General features: G+C 35.3%; 1 protein-coding gene across 2 annotated transcripts; it reads right to left on the bottom strand.

Moving 5' to 3' along the window:
* Positions 1-1,312: 1,312 nt before the first annotated feature.
* Positions 1,313-17,575, bottom strand: GABRA6 (gamma-aminobutyric acid type A receptor subunit alpha6). 2 transcript variants are annotated; one of them, XM_059417302.1, is made up of 9 exons: positions 17,130-17,573; positions 16,842-16,960; positions 16,174-16,241; positions 14,007-14,227; positions 13,840-13,922; positions 13,163-13,306; positions 12,604-12,756; positions 11,007-11,266; positions 1,313-2,337 (listed from the first exon to the last, which is right to left on the bottom strand). In XM_059417302.1, exons 1-9 carry the CDS (start codon positions 17,165-17,167, stop codon positions 2,062-2,064), a joined length of 1,362 nt encoding a protein of 453 aa, XP_059273285.1. In that variant the 5' UTR covers positions 17,168-17,573; the 3' UTR covers positions 1,313-2,061. The 2 variants fall into 2 exon arrangements, with proteins under 2 accessions (XP_059273285.1, XP_059273286.1); XM_059417303.1 differs by lacking the exon at positions 16,174-16,241 and having other exon boundaries at positions 17,130-17,575.
* Positions 17,576-18,462: the final 887 nt, after the last annotated feature.

Raw genomic sequence — 18,462 nt, 5'->3', positions numbered from 1 at the left:
GACAAGATAAGAGAATTCTGGAGAGCATTAAAAATAGAGTCACAATGGATCCTATGAAGATATGTATGGTTATGGTTAAGTGAACAAGCTATGAATTTACACTGCTTAAATATGACTTTAATCTATGTCACCTGAGTGCCACTTGCTTTTGAAGAAAATGAGTTATCTTCTCTGTACCTTGATTTCTCATCTTTAAATGGAAGATAATAGTAGTATATACTTCACTGGTTTATGAGAAAGATTAAATGTAATGTATCATATAAGATGATAACACTTGCCTAGTACTTGATGTACTCCCTAAAACAGAAGCAGGCCATATAGAGTTAGACTCATTTAATTTACATAGAAAAGAATTGTAATGAAACAACCATAAATTATTCAAAATGGGAGGACTCTAAAGGGCATCTGATCAATCCCTCATATCGTATAGCTGAAAATACAATGAAGTTTCCCAGAGACTGAGATTTGGTCAGGAAGCTAATTCATAGAGACATTGGATGGAGCTTTTGGTCTCCTCACCTTTAGCAGAGAGCTATTTTAATTACCCTCTAACTTGTTGGGCTGTAGAATTTTCGCATTTTTCTGGATTAAGTCAAGAGCAATAATCTCAAAATATTTCTTTCTGGATTCATAGCTCAGGGTGAGCTATGAATAGCTCAATGACCTCAATTTAAAATGCACAACAGGTAATGAAGGGTTTATCAATAATGAGTTTTCCTATGCCTAGTTCCTGTTTCTCTAAGACTGTTATTCTGTGTGGGAGAAGCATGGATAAAGTCAGCATCAGGAAGAGTTGGGATAGCAGAGAGAAAAGTCTCATTCATTTTTATTCAGCTTTATTGAGGTAAAAGTTGACAAATAAAATTGTAAGGTATTTACAGTGTACTGTGTGATGATTTGATATAAGAATACATTAGGAAATGATTCCCCTTACTGAGTTAGTCAACATATCCATCACCTCACATATTTCCTTTTCAATTTTTTTTTTTTGCTGATAATATTTTAATTCTCTCTTACTAAATTTCGATTATACAATACAGTGTTCTACTGTAGTCACCCTGTTATATATTAGATCCTCAGACTCTATTCATCTTATAACTGAAAGTGTGTGGAGGGAGCAGGAAGGAGATGAAAGATTGACTCTGAAAACAGACTCAACTCTTCAATGTTTAGGGTGAGGTGACTGAGCTGACCTGTCCTGTACTTTCTACTTGTTAGAATCATCAGGGACACTAACATTAAGTAGAGTGTCTTAATTTCTTCATACTTAAGAGAAATCTTCTCCCCAGCTTTATTAAATAGATCCAGAGAACAATGTTTATTGTTTTATTTAGTGGTATACATAGGTAGAAAATATGAGCTATAGCCACAGTCATAATATAACAAGGCTTTGTCATAGTTTCATTGTTTTCTACAATTTCATGGAATTATGATGAACATATTATTTTGAAAGAAGAGCTTACTAAGATAAAATAGCACTGTATTGCAGCCCAACTAAAGCTATGTACATATGCATACTTTGTTTTATTTATCTATTCATTGAGGTAAAATAGCACAGCAAGGTTAAAAAAAAATGGCTAAGCTCAATATGGGCTTGACACTGAAAACCATTTTACTAGCATAAAGGCCTCCAACATGCTGGTATTAATCTATTGATAAATATTTAGATTATTTATATTTTGCTGTCTTTGAGAACTAAGCCAAAATAAACATAGTTTAAGGCAACCTTTGGAAGTGTTGGCATTTCTTATTTTATATTCTTTGTGGTAAATGATCTTCACAGTGACAATTAAAATATTGAACAATGAAGGACAAAGATTGGCAAATTCCTCTTAAGTCCATCTTATTCTCTTACAAACTCTTTCTCCAACATACAGAAAAGTCATATTTTTCAACAACCTTCAACTTCTAGTGTTGAGGAGTAACATTAGTGCTTTTTGACCTACACATGCTACTCAGAGCTATATGTTACAGATTTTCAATGTTCAGAAAAGCATCTATACAAGTCTCAATGCTATCAGAAAATGAGAACTTACAACATCCAAGCTGTCCTGGCTGCAACTATTCAACACTGCTGCTCACTTCCATCGTGTCTTTGGAAAGGTAAACTATCCAGTATACAAGGTTAAATCCTGCAAATGCAACTGGGAAGAGAATCCGAGAATACTGGTCTATTTTACTGGTGCCTCCAAAGGCTGGAGAGAGTGGTGGGGGTGTGACAGGAGTTGACGGTAAGATAGGAGCTCTAGTGAGGACTTTGCTGGCCTCAGGGGATGGAACTATTGGCAAGGTCAGAGAGGTGATTCTTTTCTTCAGATGATACTTGGAATCAGGATGCTGTAGGCAAAAGACATAAATATTCAGCCTAGGTAAAAGACTAGTGATCACATAGTTATTTACTTTTTCACCGTGAACAGATATTATTGACTACATACTAGGTAAGATGAAATATTAGCAAATTTCTTTTTTTTTAAAAGATTTTATTTATTTATTTGACAGAAAGAGATACCACAAGTAGGCAGAGAGGCAGGCAGAGAGAGAGAGAGGAGGAAGCAGGCTCCCTGCTGAGCAGTGAGCCCGATGCGGAGCTCAATCCCAGAACCCTGGGATCATGACCTGAGCCAAAGGCAGAAGCTTTAACCCACTGAGCCACCCAGACGCCCCGCAAATTTCTTTTTTAATATTAGCAAATTTTTACTAGTATTTGATGGTCCTATCTTTCTAAGAAAGTGGTAAAATAAATTTTAAAAAAATGATTTGCTGCCATCCAAAACCCTATAATTTCATACATCAGCAATTGATGCCAGCATAGTCTACATCCCAGAAACTGTGTTGACCACTGGGCCATTAGGAAGAGATAAACTAGGTTGCAAAGTTTTATCCAACCCCTTCTCCCTGGTAATGCATAAACCTATAGGGCAATGAGTGTGGGCAACGAGAGGGATTTCAATTTGGAATATATGGACAATTAATTAATACAAAAAAATATAGCAATTCAGTTAGTTGATATCATTCTTCTAGCCTACATCCTCATCTTCACACGTTCGTAAGTGTGACCCAGCTGAGATAATAGCCACAAAAATTCTAAGGTGCTCATGTATGTGAAAAGCCAGTGACAGAGTACCAATACCCTTAAACCGTATTTCATCCCTTGAAATACAGCTGTCTCTTAAGCTCAGAAGTTCAATATTGAGAGCTTTCTGCTTCCCATTCAGAACTTCTCCACTGGTCCCTTCTCCCTCCATCCTAAGTCACCAAAAAATGATTCATTTACTGAACTCAAAATTGTTACATGTTCTTTTTTGTCACTAGAAATCTTAAGACAGCCCTTTTAGTCCTGAAAGGAATACTTAGTACATTAATTGTTAGGTGAAAAGGCTAAGTCCAGAGAGTGGAGCTGGTAATACCTTGCCCATAGTCACACAGTTAGTAATAAACTACACTGGTCATTTGTGATCCTTGTTTCATCATCCCCACATTTTCTTGTCTTCACTTTAAAGTATTGGGTCTAGTGCAGGGACTCTAATTTTGTTTGCTTTAGACTCTTTTCATACTTGGAGACTAGAGGACCTTGCTCTGATTTGTATCTTTTCTTGTCTATATCCTGTACTAGTCACTCTCCTTGTGACCAGGTTGTCCTTGGTGGTTTCTGCCTTCAAACACTTGCTGTACATTATCTCTGCTCTTGTAAAACTACCTTGTTTTCTCCCTGGCAGCAAAATCACCACTTTGATGCCTGGCAGGGTATGTTACTCACGTGGGCAGACTCCTGTGGCTTTAGCCAGCAACCCTGCAGCAACAGGATGAGGCAGCCACCTCCCCTGTGCCGGTTGAGCCACAGGACCAGAATGACCTGCCGATGTGGTGACATTTGGAGTGCGAGAATCAACAATTCTAAGAACCTCTTTTCTCTATAGTCCCCTTTTGAATTTTGCTGTTTGATTTGTCATGGAATTTACTGAGTATCTAAATAATAATAGTCATCATTGAGAGTTCAAGCCCATTTAAAGGCTGTGGGAAAATCTCTTCACCAAAAGCAAAAATGAGTCTCTGTAGTTAAGTCTGATGGTGAGTTGCAAGGAAAGAATATCTTTTTTTGTTATATATTGGCCCAGTATTATCCTAGGGACTCTTGACATAATTAAATAAATCATAGGTCTTGGTGGTAAAGATAATTTAAAAATAGTGAGGGCTCAGTCTGCCAATCTTGAGAAATAAGTGATACTTTCTACAAAAACATGTGACAGCTAAGGACTACTGTATCCAGGGTCACCGGTTAGCATGTGGATAGGACCAGAGTAGTGGTATGTTGGTCTCAATGTATGCTGCCTATAGAGAATAAACATAGAACCTACTTTCCAGAGTTTCTATTGTGTATCTCAGGCTCTAATTTGAATTTTTAGCCATTAACTATGTTACTGAAATATTCTCCACCTGAAAGAGCAAATGTGTTAGTATTTCATTTTCTAAAAAGAGTCAAACTCCTCCCAGATACATGGAATATTAAAATATTTTACTCTAGTAAAATTTCCAAGGATCATGATAGAGTAAAACAAGGGAAAGCCTTAGAGTAGATGGTCTTTCTAAACTCAGGATTTTTAATAGCATGCATTGCTTATGTTTATTTCTTTTTTTAAAATTTCTTTTTTTAAGGAGAAAGAGAGCAGACATGAAAAAGTTCATTGAGATGAAAAAGTTATTATAAAACATAATCTACCATAAAGATGTAAGGCATTGTTTTATCTCTCCCTCTGTAGAGCTGTGGGGGGGGGGAGTTAATTGTCAATCTTTTGACATTGTCACAATGTCACACATGACTTATTAAGAATTACCAAATGACCCTTGTCTGGAGTTAAGCAACATCACTAAAAATACCATGAAATTTTTAATGGCATTAAATTTTGGGCCTGGAATGAAAGATCCCCTACAACAGTATTCCCCTTTCCTCATCTGCTTCTCCAAACAATCTCAATGGAAGTTTCCTTGAGAGTTAAGTGGACAAAAGAGTCAGAAAGCCCTTGAGTGCAGTTCCATATACTACTTACCTGCCATCTTTAAAGCTAAGGACAATTATTGCTTTCTCTGTAAGTTTTTCTTATTTTTAAGAATTTGAGAAAGAAAATATTCATAGATAAGATAGATGATATTATATATATAATATATATAATAGATTTTCAAGAAAGAGAACCCTTTTCTGCTTACTTAAATGCTATAATTTGTTTAACTCTTATCACATTCTTCCTTGTGAATATTATTTCTGTTCTGCCTCATCTCTTTTCCTGACATGAAATCTCCTTATTGGTAGAGGGCATCTTATTGTCAAGTATAAGCACCCCACAGTGCCTAGTTAGTGCACAGAACATAGTATGTGCTTAATAAGCATATGCTGATGCAACAAATGAATGAAAATCTGAACATTTCCAGGATTTCTTAAGTAATCAGGCAAGGAGAAGAAAACAAAAAATTTTATGATTATTTAACATTGTATTTTAGTGTCTTGTTTCATATTACAAGTACCATATCTGAATGCTTACAATTGACAAACACTACACAGACTTTACATGCATTATTTTGCTAATTCCTAGAAAAAGAAACTATGATGAAATATTATTATTTTCATTTTAGAGATAATCAAATGAAGGCTTAAGTGGGAAGCTCACACAGTAACTGGCAGTGCCTGAATGTGATCACTCTCAGATGCTAAAGATCACACTCTAAATAATTATTATGGCTTCTCCCCATCAGTTTTAAGTTTCAGCATATAGTTTCTCAAACACAGAACTATTGACATTTTGGGGTCACAACTTTTTTGTTGTGGATCATTGTCCTGTCCTTCATAGGATGTTGAAGAGCATCAGTTGTGGGTTCTACTTCTATGCAGAAGATGCCTGGAGCATCTCCCTCCCCAAAGTGGTGACCACCAAAAATATTTCCAGACATTGCAAAATATTCTCTGGGGAGAAAAGTCACCTACCACTGAGTATCACTGGCTTAGAGTTACAGCTGTCTCACTGTCCAGTGGCGACTGGGGGTGTTTCTAGCAAGCAGCAAATATGACATACTCAAGGAAATGGAAGAGGTCTGGCTAACCCACATGCTGGATAATCAGCTCCTGAATAATTGGGAATTGGCAGTACAGGAAACCGGACTCCAATTTAGAAGAATCACATTGAATTTCTGAAGTGAAAAGAAAGCCAATTTTGCAAGCCATTCAAGATACAGGTTTGCATCAGACCCCGCCTGTTCTATTGTAAGCTCAGCAGCTTCAGCTGATGGTAAAATGGGTTTTTGTCAGAGTCCAGATGAGGGCTCAGCTTGGGGCTGTCACTGTTTTGAGTGGAACACCTGTGGTTTTGAATTTTTCCAGGGCTCCCCTGCTGCTGAATGCCATCCTGCTTTGGGTATTTATAGAGCATTGCTTTGTTTTAAATAATGCCATATTGCAAAGGTAGTTTGAGTCAAACTGGACTTTATGACAATCAATTATTTGATGTAAAGATAAGATATTTGGAAAGTACTTATGGAAAGTACTTTGATACAATATTCAGTAACTCTAATACGTTAAAGAGGAGGGGGCAATGGGTTACCTCTCAAGAGAGATATTCTAACCACAGCTACATTATCCAAGGGACAAAAAAAAGCATCTGTTTTTAGAAGCAGCAAAGAGAGGCACCAAATATAAGAGAAATTTGAAAACATTTAGTACTTGATTTTTTTTTAAAAAACTATTATATTAATTATTGTGGAGGAAGTAAGAATTTCAAATCAAATTTTCTTGCATCTACGTAATAGCTGGTAGAATTGGGACAGAGACGATTCCAGAATTTCTACAAAGAAGCAGCTTTTTGGCAGCAGTCTGGTGGGTCAGTGGTGCTAGGTACATGTCCAGACCATATTGGAATGTTTAGATGGTAAAGAAGGGAATATTGGATGAGGATTTGATAGAAGGTATAGGGAAAGAACTAACCACCCACACCCCTCATCCAATCCAACCTACCCTCTCTTTAAATTATGAAATAGCACAACCATGGCGCAGGGACTGAGTCTCAGATGGGCTACAGAGTAAATGATAGTATTCAAAGAAATCTTGACAATATTTGGAACACGGGAAGTTAATCTTTCAGTATTCTATGCTTTCTATCTCTGTACATGGGTGGAAGGCAACCGTGATAATGACCCAGCAGATCATCCCAACCTTGAAAGGGAATATGGAAAGGATATGTCTTATTTTCCTCTCTATTCCCAAGTTTCTAGGAACCGATTTAGTGTTTCTAGAACAGGACCAAAATCATCCTTTGGTTCTCAACTCAGGCAAAACTTCCTCCAGAATGATGCTCTCTCCAGCCTGTGGTAGGTACCCTTGCATGACTCTTCATTAGCCCCTATACATCTCTAATACAGCCTTTGTCACAATGATTCATTATGGCTCATACGTTTGTCTTTCTTCCTGTTCAGCAAGAAGCTCATGAAAGTAGAGGCAGTACTGAAGTCACTCACTAATATATTCTAGCATTCTACAAAGGATATAGAACATAAGATTGTTTAACAAGTACTTATAATATGAATAATTCATTGAATACATATATACTCAATAAATGGGTGCCAGATGAAAAGGGAAAAAATAGTGAATAAACAATATAAGCAGTATAAATATAATCATTGTCCTGACTAATGAAATTCTGGCCAATTTTGTTGTAGATAATTTACCAAGAACATCACACTTTCTGTGAAAAAGGAAAGCGAGACTGGATGTGTCGATGGGTGGAGGGAGTTCATTCTTAAGAACGTAATAATGAGGGCTTAGACCTTTAAAATAACAAGGAATCTAGCAAAACATCCAAAAAGTGATTGAGGTCCAAACTTGGTCTCATATGCAGAATAAGTATACCCCAGATACATAACAATTTATAAAACATGAAGATAAGACTAACTCTTTATTGACAAGATAAGAAACCAGATAAAAGCAATAAGGAAAAGCACTGTAAAAGCAGGAAAGAAGCTGTTGATAATTTCTTCTCATAATCTAAAAACAAAACAAAACAAACAAACAAACAAAAACCCACAAAAACCCACAAAAAAGCAAGAAAACAACGACAAAAAAATCCAAAACCCAGTATCTAGTTCCAACTACCTTAAAACCAGAAAGCACTTCTGAGGTATTAGTTTTAAATATCTCTTCAGGTTTGTTTGGAGGTTCTAGCAGGGGAGCGCAGCTACTCGTATACCCTTGACCGAAGAACGGTCCTCTCCTCTATCGGGGATAAAAATATATGTTTATAAAAAATTAAAAAAAATTAAAATATCTCTTCAGGTTTGAGTATTAGATTTAAAACTCCTGAATTTCCTTGTCATTATTATATTTAATTTCAAGGTCAAAATCAAAGTGATAAACTGTTTCCTATATTCATTCTAAGTAGCTTCCTGTGAGAAGCAATGAGGACATTAAAATATAACTTAGAATCACATGAAACATCTAAGCACTTAATTTTATTTCAACCTCCACATTGGTTTGCTATTTCAATGTCTAACTTACTCAAATAATGCTATTTTGATTACAACTGAATAGGCACTTTTAAATGTCATGGCATTTGAAAGAAAAAACGGCCTAGCCATCATAATATACCTTTGTGTTGTATAAATTACAAATGTGTAATTTATGTTTGTTCCTCTACATCATATAAGGCAAATTGCCAAGGTTTGACATGAATAAATAAAATGTAAATGCTCTATGTAATCATCTATATTTATTTTTGATACCTACAAAGTTTGTATGGCTAGGTTTGCTTATTTTGGTCTTTATTTTTACTCTTTGACCTGCCCTTTCAGAAACAAAATGGTACTTTTCATTACCTTAAAATGTTTTAAGTGAAGCCAGGTTTAGAAATAAAATTTTTTATAAAAAAAAAGGCAACTTGCAAGAAAAAAGTACTTTGAGATGATTTAAATGCATTTTTTAATCCAGCTTTCCAAAGTACCTGCTCATTATATGTTACTATTTTAGAATTGTGGAAGATAGCTTATATGAAGAACTGAGATCTTAAATTCTATCTTATTAATAAATTATATCTTTAAAATAATAGAAAATGCTAACTCCATTCTTTCTCCAAGGATTTGAAATCATATTCCTCTCAGTAATACATATTTCAAAAGAGCTAAAGTAAGGAAGTTGGTCTTTTCATCTCAATACCAGATCAATGAATATATTCAAAATCATTGGACTTATTTTTTTATCTTGTTTCTCATGACTCTCTCTTTGCATTTTTACTGAATTTCTAAAAGGAAACTGTTAAACTGAATTCTGATAAATATGAATTCTTCATTCATATATCATATAGATATATGTTAAGACAATATGTGATCATTGGGCAATACCTATATAGATACCGACAGCTTATAACATAATCACTTATTTTTACAAACATAAGCTGATTCTCAAAAATGTTTTCTGAAAACCGTATTTTCGAGGGTTTTGGATTGAGTTTTCAGACTAGCATCCTTCTGCTATAAAATTTATATACTTGTGGTCTTTCAAAATACACATATATAAAGAAAACATCATTAGGTCAAGAGAAGAATTTTGGGAATGACCTCACATTCTGAAAATGTTTTATTTTGTGTTATGCATTCTTTTATATATCAGCCTTTGAGGAATTGTTGGAGAGGAGATAGCCTCTGCCTCTGTAAATCTGTGTATATTGGACTCCTGCAATCAATTCCTAGTTTTTCTACTGGCTAGCACCAAACATTTTCTCTCTCCAAGACACTGTTTTTGATTTGTAAGCAGAGGCAATTAGTCTGGATCACTGGATGGCAAACTTTTTTTTTTTTTTTTTCCTAATGAGAACCAATTAAAAAAAATCTTTAAATTATATATTTTCACTTATGGGATCTGCCTTGTTTTATTCCTTGGAGAAAATATAAATTCTCAAACAATTTTCTTCGTGTATCAAAAGAGAAGTTTCGATAAGACCTATCATTTTTTTATCCAATAAATACCCGAGTATTTGAGAACAAAACACATATAGCTTTGTGATTTTTATCATTATAGTTAACCCAGGATTAGTTGAACTACATGTGGTTCTGTGATTTGGAAATGTTCACCAGAATTGATTATAAAGATATTTTCAGTTCAAAGTGTCAGCAGTACTTGATTTTACAGAGTGAAATTTTCTTCTTTTCAACAACTACAATTTGGAATTTGCATTGACATAAAAGTTTATATTTGTCAATCATTTCTATAATCCATTAAAAAAGTGTGCGCAGCTGAACTGCTGAGAATATTTACTCACATGTGAAACTGAAGTTTGGGAGTGCATTTATGACTCTTGAATTATTAATGCCATCATTTGTTTCTTTTTCAAAATAACCTCTGAGGACCAAAGTTTAGCCACAGCAAAACTAAATTGAGTTTTATAGCTATTTGTCACTAATTATAAGTCTTTGAATAAAAACATGTTAAAAAACATGTATTTAATATTCAAATGTGGACATGAGAGTTTTCATGAAAATTAAAAACCTTGCTTATGACTTGGCATTCCCAGACCTAATACTCACATCTTGCCTTCATGGAGTGAAGTAGCAAGCAGATTTCTAACAAAAATTGTCCATTCTGTAGAGTCCCTCTTTATTTCCCTCAGACTCTGAAGCCTCATTAGGAACTTTTTTTTTCACTTTATTCTCCCTAATTAGTATAAGTAAACCTGTTAAAAGGAAACATCTAAAGGCTGAGAAAAATTGTTCTCATCCCCTCTGAGAGCTTGGAATCTGCTAGTACCAGTGAGGATGATAAAAGAAGAAAGCCAGAAGTTTAGAGCAAAGAAAAATGGAAGATTGTTGTGTTGTGTTGTGTTGTTTGCTATGAAGTTGGAAAAGAAGTTGGCCTTGGATTCAGAATTGTGTAACCTGTGCTCAGCTAATAGTACTTTTGCACTATTTAATTGTTTGTGATTACTGTTAGGCTGCCTTTTCCTATACTGATGAGTAACATGAGAAAAGTAAATAATTACCAAAACAATCTCAGCTTCCAAAGGTTCCCTCGCTTTTGATATTGTCACTGGGGGTGAAGCGGCAATCTGTGCCCTCCTTTTGGCCTTCTGTGTCTGAAGATTGGTAAAGTAGTTGACAGCCGCAAACTCAATAAGAGCTGAGAAGACGAAAGCAAAGCAAACAGCTATGAACCAATCCATGGCGGTTGCATACGACACTTTGGGCAAGGAGTGCCGAGCACTGATGCTTAATGTGGTCATGGTTAAAACAGTGGTGATCCCTAAAGTGAAAAAAAAAAAAATGCAGTATTAGCATTTGGAATCCCAAACCAACATCAAATGAGTATTAGCATTAAATCATTAAATCATTTAGATCATTAAATCAGTATTAGCATTTGGAATCCCAAACCAACATCAAATGAGAATGTGTCAGTGGATTAAACACCCCAAATGTAATTTTTGATTTTGTTTTATAATTGTTCACAATTATTATATAGGTGTTACCATTTTTGTATTCTTCAATACCTAGTATAGTGCCATATACACTGTAGTTGCTCAAAAAAATATTTTCTGATTCGATTTAGTTTAACTGTTGTAAAGTTTAACTTGTGAGTAATTCTAGTTGTTACTTCTTAAGCAAGTTTATAACAAATAATCACTTAAGTACTAAAAACTTGAATTCTTGGTCAATTTGAATAGCTGGTAATGTCTATCAACATGTTTAAGAAGTCTATCTGGTATGAATAGTAAACATAAAATTAGGTTCCTCAGAATTTTTTGAAATTTCTAGCTTAGTTTTAAGGTAAAATATTTACTCATGAGAAAATAATTTCATCACTCCATCACCAGCAGTTTTATGTCTTATATAATAGTTGGGAAATACACGTAATTTAAAGATGATCAACATCATTATATAGATATTCTTTTATAATTTGCAGAAACAGATGTATTTTAATATAGTAAATTAAAAAGTAAAAATTCATCTGAGATTTTAATTCAACTCAGATCTTCCCTATAAACCTCTCTAAATGTATAATCATGAAAACCCAGAAAAAATTGGCTTTTGTTATTGATGATATTTTCTGTTACAGCTTTTTCTCAAAACTAATAGTCATTCCACATATCATAAATAGTGAACTCAAGAGGTTGAAACATGGGAAATTGGTTATATTTAACTATTTTGAGATCTAGAAAAACAACAGTTTATTATGATTCAACCTATTAAGGCAAGATATACTTTATAATAGATATAATTTATGTATTAAGTTTCAATAGCCTTTCTTTTCAGGAATTTACATGTCACTTTTACTTTTCTGCTTTTCCTTAGTTATGAAAAAGCAAATTGAGATTAAAACAAAACAAAACAAAACACTCCTAAATAGGGCACAGGGAAGGCACAGGAATCCAGCCAGAATTCTTGCCAAGACAAAGTTTTTCGTGGATTCACCACGTAGCTTGGGATAACATAAAGGTCATTTAATATCATACATATGCCTGAATGAGACTGGAGTCTGTTTCCTTTGTGGATCGAAAAAGTACACTAGTGTGAATATTCCCCTAACCTACACAAGAAATAAGAGCCAGATGAGTGGAAGTATAGCCAAAGTGGAAAGCATACCAAATACGGTTCTGGCCGGGACAGACTCCTTATTAATCCAGAAAGACACTTGGGAAAGAATGACCGTCATAATGCAAGGAGTGTATATCTGTATCATGAAGTAGCCCATCTTCCTTTGCAAGTGGAAATAAACTGTCATTATTACGTATTCACCTGTTGGAAAACATGTATATCAGTATTATTGCTTTTGACAGGGTGCAGAAAGAATGCAGCTGGAAATAAATCTTGTAGATCTTTAACATGGGCTGGAAGAAAACAAGTAAAGTCATATTTCTCTGTATGACAAAGATACTTGATCAAGCAGATGATAGATACATCAGCTCATTGTTTTAGGTTGGGTTCTTTGTGTCATATGCATAGAAAACTACTTATTCCAAGGTTACATAAATCTTTTTATGCACATGGTTGCAAAATCAATTTTAAAGAAGGCTACTCATCACTTCAAAACCGCAAATGTAGCCCAGGATAGCTAATGCAGAGAAGAAAGAAATAGATATTTTGAAAATGTGTATGAGGGTCACCTTGCTGGGTTACATTCATGAATTGGTCTAATTCTTACCTGTGTTAGATTTAATTGTCTCACTAGATACTGTTTGTCCAATCAGATCATACTGGAGGAGGCTTGAAGATTCTTCTGGGACTTCGACAGAGTAAAGTGGTCCTTTTTTCCAAGTATATATGATTTCACTTTTGGGGTAAGCATCTGAATTTTTAAAACCAATTAAACATAACAGTGAATCTTACTAGTTTTTTTTTTCAGGGCAAATTTTGTTCATATAAAAAGGAGCTACAAACATAAATTTTCCTTCTTTGTTTTTTAATCTGGGTAACTAAAACCTCTGACTATTTATAAGATTGACAGACATGATTAAGTAAGTATATTCCTGGAATAACAATGAGAATATCATAGTAATATTTCTCTTTTGCTTTTTGGTCTTTGGCTATAATCAAATAATCATACACACCCACACCCACACCCCCATCCACACCCACACACACACACGTATTTTTAAAAGACTACTGCCTTTATTTATTTATTTAGATTTATTTATTTCAGAAAAAGGGGTATAGGAAAGAGGGAGACAAGTAGACTCTCCACTGAGTGTGGGAAGTTCTGAGGTAGGGCTTAATCCCAGGACCCTGAGATCATAACCTCAGCTGAAATCCAGAGATAGACCCTTAACTGACTAAGCCACCCACGTGTCCCAATAATTATATTTTGAATGAATAACTTACAACTCCCAAACTTGAGTGGACAAGCATGCCCATCCATAGGAAAGTTCACCAGCCTCATGGGACAGTCAGCATTGATGGTAAGCCTAGGGACATTAAAATAAATGGTTCTATGTTAGTATGTGGACAAATCATTTGGATTAGAGGTAGCTGAATTGCGGAAACCTCACCTCATGGTATATAGAATGGTTCCATTCTGCATTATTCTGAAGAGTTTATTAGGGGTTGTCATATTGTGTGCAATTGATTTTTTGCCATTCCTGAAAAAAGTGTCAGGGGTCCAGATTTTACTGACCATCAAGTTATTCAAACTCAGAATCTCAGTTGGCCCCCCAAACTTCAACCTCTCATCAGTCCAAGTCTGGCGGAAGAAAACGTCCATCGTATACTCCTATGAGAAAATAAGATATTCATGCAAGCTGGGGAGATAATTTATTAAGAATAGTTTATTCACTAGCTTATATATCTAATTCTAAAATTTTGGAAATAAAACAACTTTTTGTGATAGTAACTTCAGACTATCAGAGAACCTGTGATTTCAGTAATTATTATTTTTCTCAAACTCAAAGTTTGTAATATCATTATAAAAGATAGCACTGTGTTGTGCCAAACTCCCTCCTCCACGTTGACCCTCCTCAACATTCTTCCTTTTTTCTATCAGTCATCCACCTCTCCATCTACTGACCTATCAAATTTCCCTCCATTAATTTAGAAGAAAAATATGAAAAGATTTTCAGTCTAGGTTTTGTGCTGGCCTTCCTACCATCACAGTCTTCAGTGCCTTCTTCACTTTCAAAGGTGTCTCCAAATACCTTATTACCATTTACCAAACTTCCAAGGATGGGTAAACTTTGCTTGGTAAGTGTACTCTGGCTGCACATCCCAATAATTTTATATTGTTATTGGAGAATATAAAAGCAAATGTTACCATGATTACTCAGAGCATCATTGAAGCATGCATAATTGAAATTTTCAGTTTTAATTTGTGGCTTTTATGAAATAACATTAGAAATATTAAGAATTATGGTAAGAGCCATTGCAAAAAAGTCAATGATAAATAACAGCTTATAAGTATATAAAAATATTGCCAATAATTGCTTTGTCTACTTTTTGTGTTCCTGTATGAGACCTATTACTATAAGTTGTGATTAGATTTTTAAAATATAATTTGACACACAGTATACCATATAATAATGATCCAGGCTTTAACAAGCTCTCTACTGAACAAATATACTTAAAAAATGAGACATATACATAAAATGAAGTGTCAAGTGTTCCCCAGACTTCAACAATATAGTATAGTATGGTTGTGGTTATTTATATTTGGGATGAGTCAGTACTCAATGAAAAATATGATAGTAAAATAATTGAGGATTCTGGATAATGCTGACTCTCCTTTCTTTCAAGTCTTAAGACATTTTTCTCTTAAATAAAGTCCTTCTCCCTCTCCTTCACTTCCTCATTTTCTTTCTTACTTTTTTTCCTCCCTTCTCCTTTTCTTTCCTCTGGTACTTCCTTTTTTCCCCCTCTTGCCTCTTTCTTTTCTTGTCAGCTCAAAGATCAGAAGATAAAAGTCTCTAATAACTATTTATCCAGAGCTACATTTCCCTAATAAACTTTAATGATTCAATTATTTTAAGAGTTATGTGCATTTAGATTTTAGTACTTATATTTTACTTTTAGGGGGAAATGGTAACTGAAAACTGTGGAAAAAATATCATGATGCACTTTGTTCTAGAAGACTAGTTCAGATTTTCATTGCCACTTACTATAAATAATCTCTTACGAATCCTACAGCCATCTGTACCTGGAACAGAGTTCCCAGAACACCTACTGGTCCATTTGCAACACAAAAGGTACAAAGCACTAGCTTTTCCAAATGATGCCCTTCACTGTTTTAATAAAATATACTGAAAATGATGTGCTACAGAAAACAGCCATATTTTAAGTTTCATAGATATTCTGAATATACTTTTACATGATATATCATCTTTGTTGATTTTTCTTTTTTTCTATTCTAAAAATTTACCAGGATTATATAAAAATGGGGAAACCTTATCTTTGTAGAAAATAATGGGTGCATGATATATGGCCAGAAGAGAGAACAGAATCTTAGAAAGTCCCGCAGGTTAAAGTGTTCAAGTGGAGCCCATAGTGAAATGTCAAGGCAATTAAGCCAGTAATCTGTTCTAATGACCATGCACTCCTGGCATGAACACACATATTGCATTAGGACTATGGAGCCAAACTTGGTAACAATGTCCAAGATCATTAGTTCTGGGACTCTGCCCTCCAGCCAATAAGTAAAGTTACCCTCCTCACTCAGAGCTTACTCACCATCTCCACATCGGACACGGGCCCAAAACTGGTCACATAAATGTCTGTTTTGACTTCAGTGACAGCACCTGAAATTAGCCCAGAAGCATGGGGGCAAATATCACCAGTGATTTTAAGGACTCTGAACTTAATGACCCTACCACAAAGTCCCTTCTCATGGTTAGAACCTGCAATCCCTCCTAAAGGAATTCATTAGCAGAAGCCCTTGGGTTTTTCAACTATGAAAACTCAAACCGGTTGCATTATTTTGAAAATTTTCTGGTCAATTTGAAAAATTTAAGGAATCGAAGAGAAGTTAAGTTAGAATTCTCATAATAATTGTAACAATAACTAACACACCTTGGTAATTTTTTGGGGGGGGTGGGAACAAATGCTTAGAAAAGTGCTCTAAATGGAGAATCTCATTCTACCCTCACACAACTCTACGAGGCAAACACTTTTCGTATACCCATACTACAGCTGAGGAAGCTGTAGCTTAGAGGGTTCAAATAATATGTGTAGAAGGTCACAAACAGAGGAAGGGACAGAGACTGGATGGAACATGTGGCCTCTCCTAGTACCCCTTTCCTTACCAATCTGCAATCCTTATGAAGCCTCTGGGTCTTAGACAAAGGGAAGGGGGAAAGGAGAATATAGACATTTGGTTTAGTAAGGATGCTGCCTCTCACCTCCAAATCCTGGACGTAGCCGGTTGTCATAGCCCTCAAGCAAGTTGTCCAGGATCCGACTGATGTTTCTGGAGTAGAAGCTTTCTTCATCTTCAAGTGTCCCTAGGGTATTTTCTACCCTGTGAGCAAATAGTCCATGATCCTCACTCCCTACTCATGTACCCCACCACAAATACATGCCACACCACCCAGGCTTCTTCCATGATTTGGTATAGAAGTCACCCAGTGGGTGTGTGCTCTCGTTTTCCTCTGCACTAAAATGAAAAATCAGGAAAAAATCTTACTCACCATAGAAGAATGTAGAGCCAGAGCAGAGGTGATGCCATCCTGCAGTGCTCAGTAATGCCTAATTCACCCTCCTCCTGTGATCTCCTTCCTCTTAACAAATCTCCCCGCCCTGACTTTGCCAATCAACTAAAGTAACCGTCCAGACCCCTCATATCTCTTTTCCCTATTTGCCTTCAGCCAGTAATCCAGAGATGAAGAGGTTGCCTGCAAAACTTGTTCTCTCTTCTGCCTTTTCACGTGGAGCAAGGTGGCTTGTGGTCTTAGACTACATCCTGATGGACACTCAGCGTCTTCTGGTAGACTCACTTGGGAAAGGAGAGTCCGGAGGGACAGTGTATGGTTGGAGAGCAGTGACAATAATCGAATAAGGCATTAGGGGAGATTAGAAGGAAGAAATCCACTGCTAGTTTTGGCATGGAATTAGCAGGGCCCTGTGAGGAAATCTGGAAAGCAGTGGCATCTTGCTGATTGAGATTATGTTCCAATGGGCTCAGCATTTATTATTTCTGTGGTTCACGGAAGGATTCCTACACAGCTCTTACTGCTTAAAAAGTCCAACAATATTGAGATCCTTTTGGGTTCTCTTTCTGATTTCATCAGCTTTATTACATTACACAACTTTCCTCTGCATTTAAAAATTGTCCCTCATTATTCTTTGAAAAGCATTTATAATATGCTAGAACAACACTTGACTGTCTTACTATTCGGTTAATATATTTTGTTTAAGTACTTTGTTGATCCTTCTTAAGATAGGACAGCTCAAGCTAAGCCATAAATGGGTCCTACCACTATCTTTAGAAAATTCATCAGTTTCATGGATGTCTGCAAATAGCTGATTAAAGTTCTTCCTGTAGAAATACTGTAAGAATAAAGCATCTCTGCTCATGCTTATTGATGATTTGCTGGCACTATTTCACTAGGCTTGTCACAGGTCAAAAGCAAAATGTTTGAACCTAGGAAATAACATTCTCTGTCCAGTCTGGTAGATGGAAGTTGAAGAAAAAGAAGTCACTTTAATCCTTAAAATTGTAATCTTTAAATAAATGATTTAAAATGAGAATAAAGAAAAGCATTGTGAATCTCTCTGTATATATATTTAATTATATAGAATTAAATTAATAATATATATTAAATATTATATATATATAAATAACATATTTAGAACATCAGGAACATAAGAAAAAGAATCAAATATCTCACATGACCATCATTATGCCAGATCTACACAATATTTATCAAGTTCACAGTCTGTATCATCAGAATCTAAATTCTAAATTGTTACTATTTCAGACATATAGCAGTCTTAAGAGTCATTTCTGAAGACATGACATAA

The sequence above is a fragment of the Mustela nigripes genome, chromosome 12 (genome assembly GCF_022355385.1).
Source record: "Mustela nigripes isolate SB6536 chromosome 12, MUSNIG.SB6536, whole genome shotgun sequence".
NCBI lineage: Eukaryota > Metazoa > Chordata > Mammalia > Carnivora > Mustelidae > Mustela > Mustela nigripes.
The sequence above is the reverse complement of the archived record's forward strand: the minus strand, read 5'-3'. Positions and strand labels throughout refer to the sequence as shown.

Coding starts and splice junctions, on each gene's coding strand:
- GABRA6 (XM_059417302.1), bottom strand. CDS start 17,167: ATGGCATCACCTCTGCTCTGGCTCTACATTCTTCTATG. Junction 16,242..16,841: donor GCTACGTCCAGGATTTGGAG/GTGAGAGGCAGC, acceptor GGCTAATTTCAG/GTGCTGTCACTGAAGTCAAA. Junction 14,228..16,173: donor CCGTGTCCGATGTGGAGATG/GTGAGTAAGCTC, acceptor ATTTTCTCATAG/GAGTATACGATGGACGTTTT.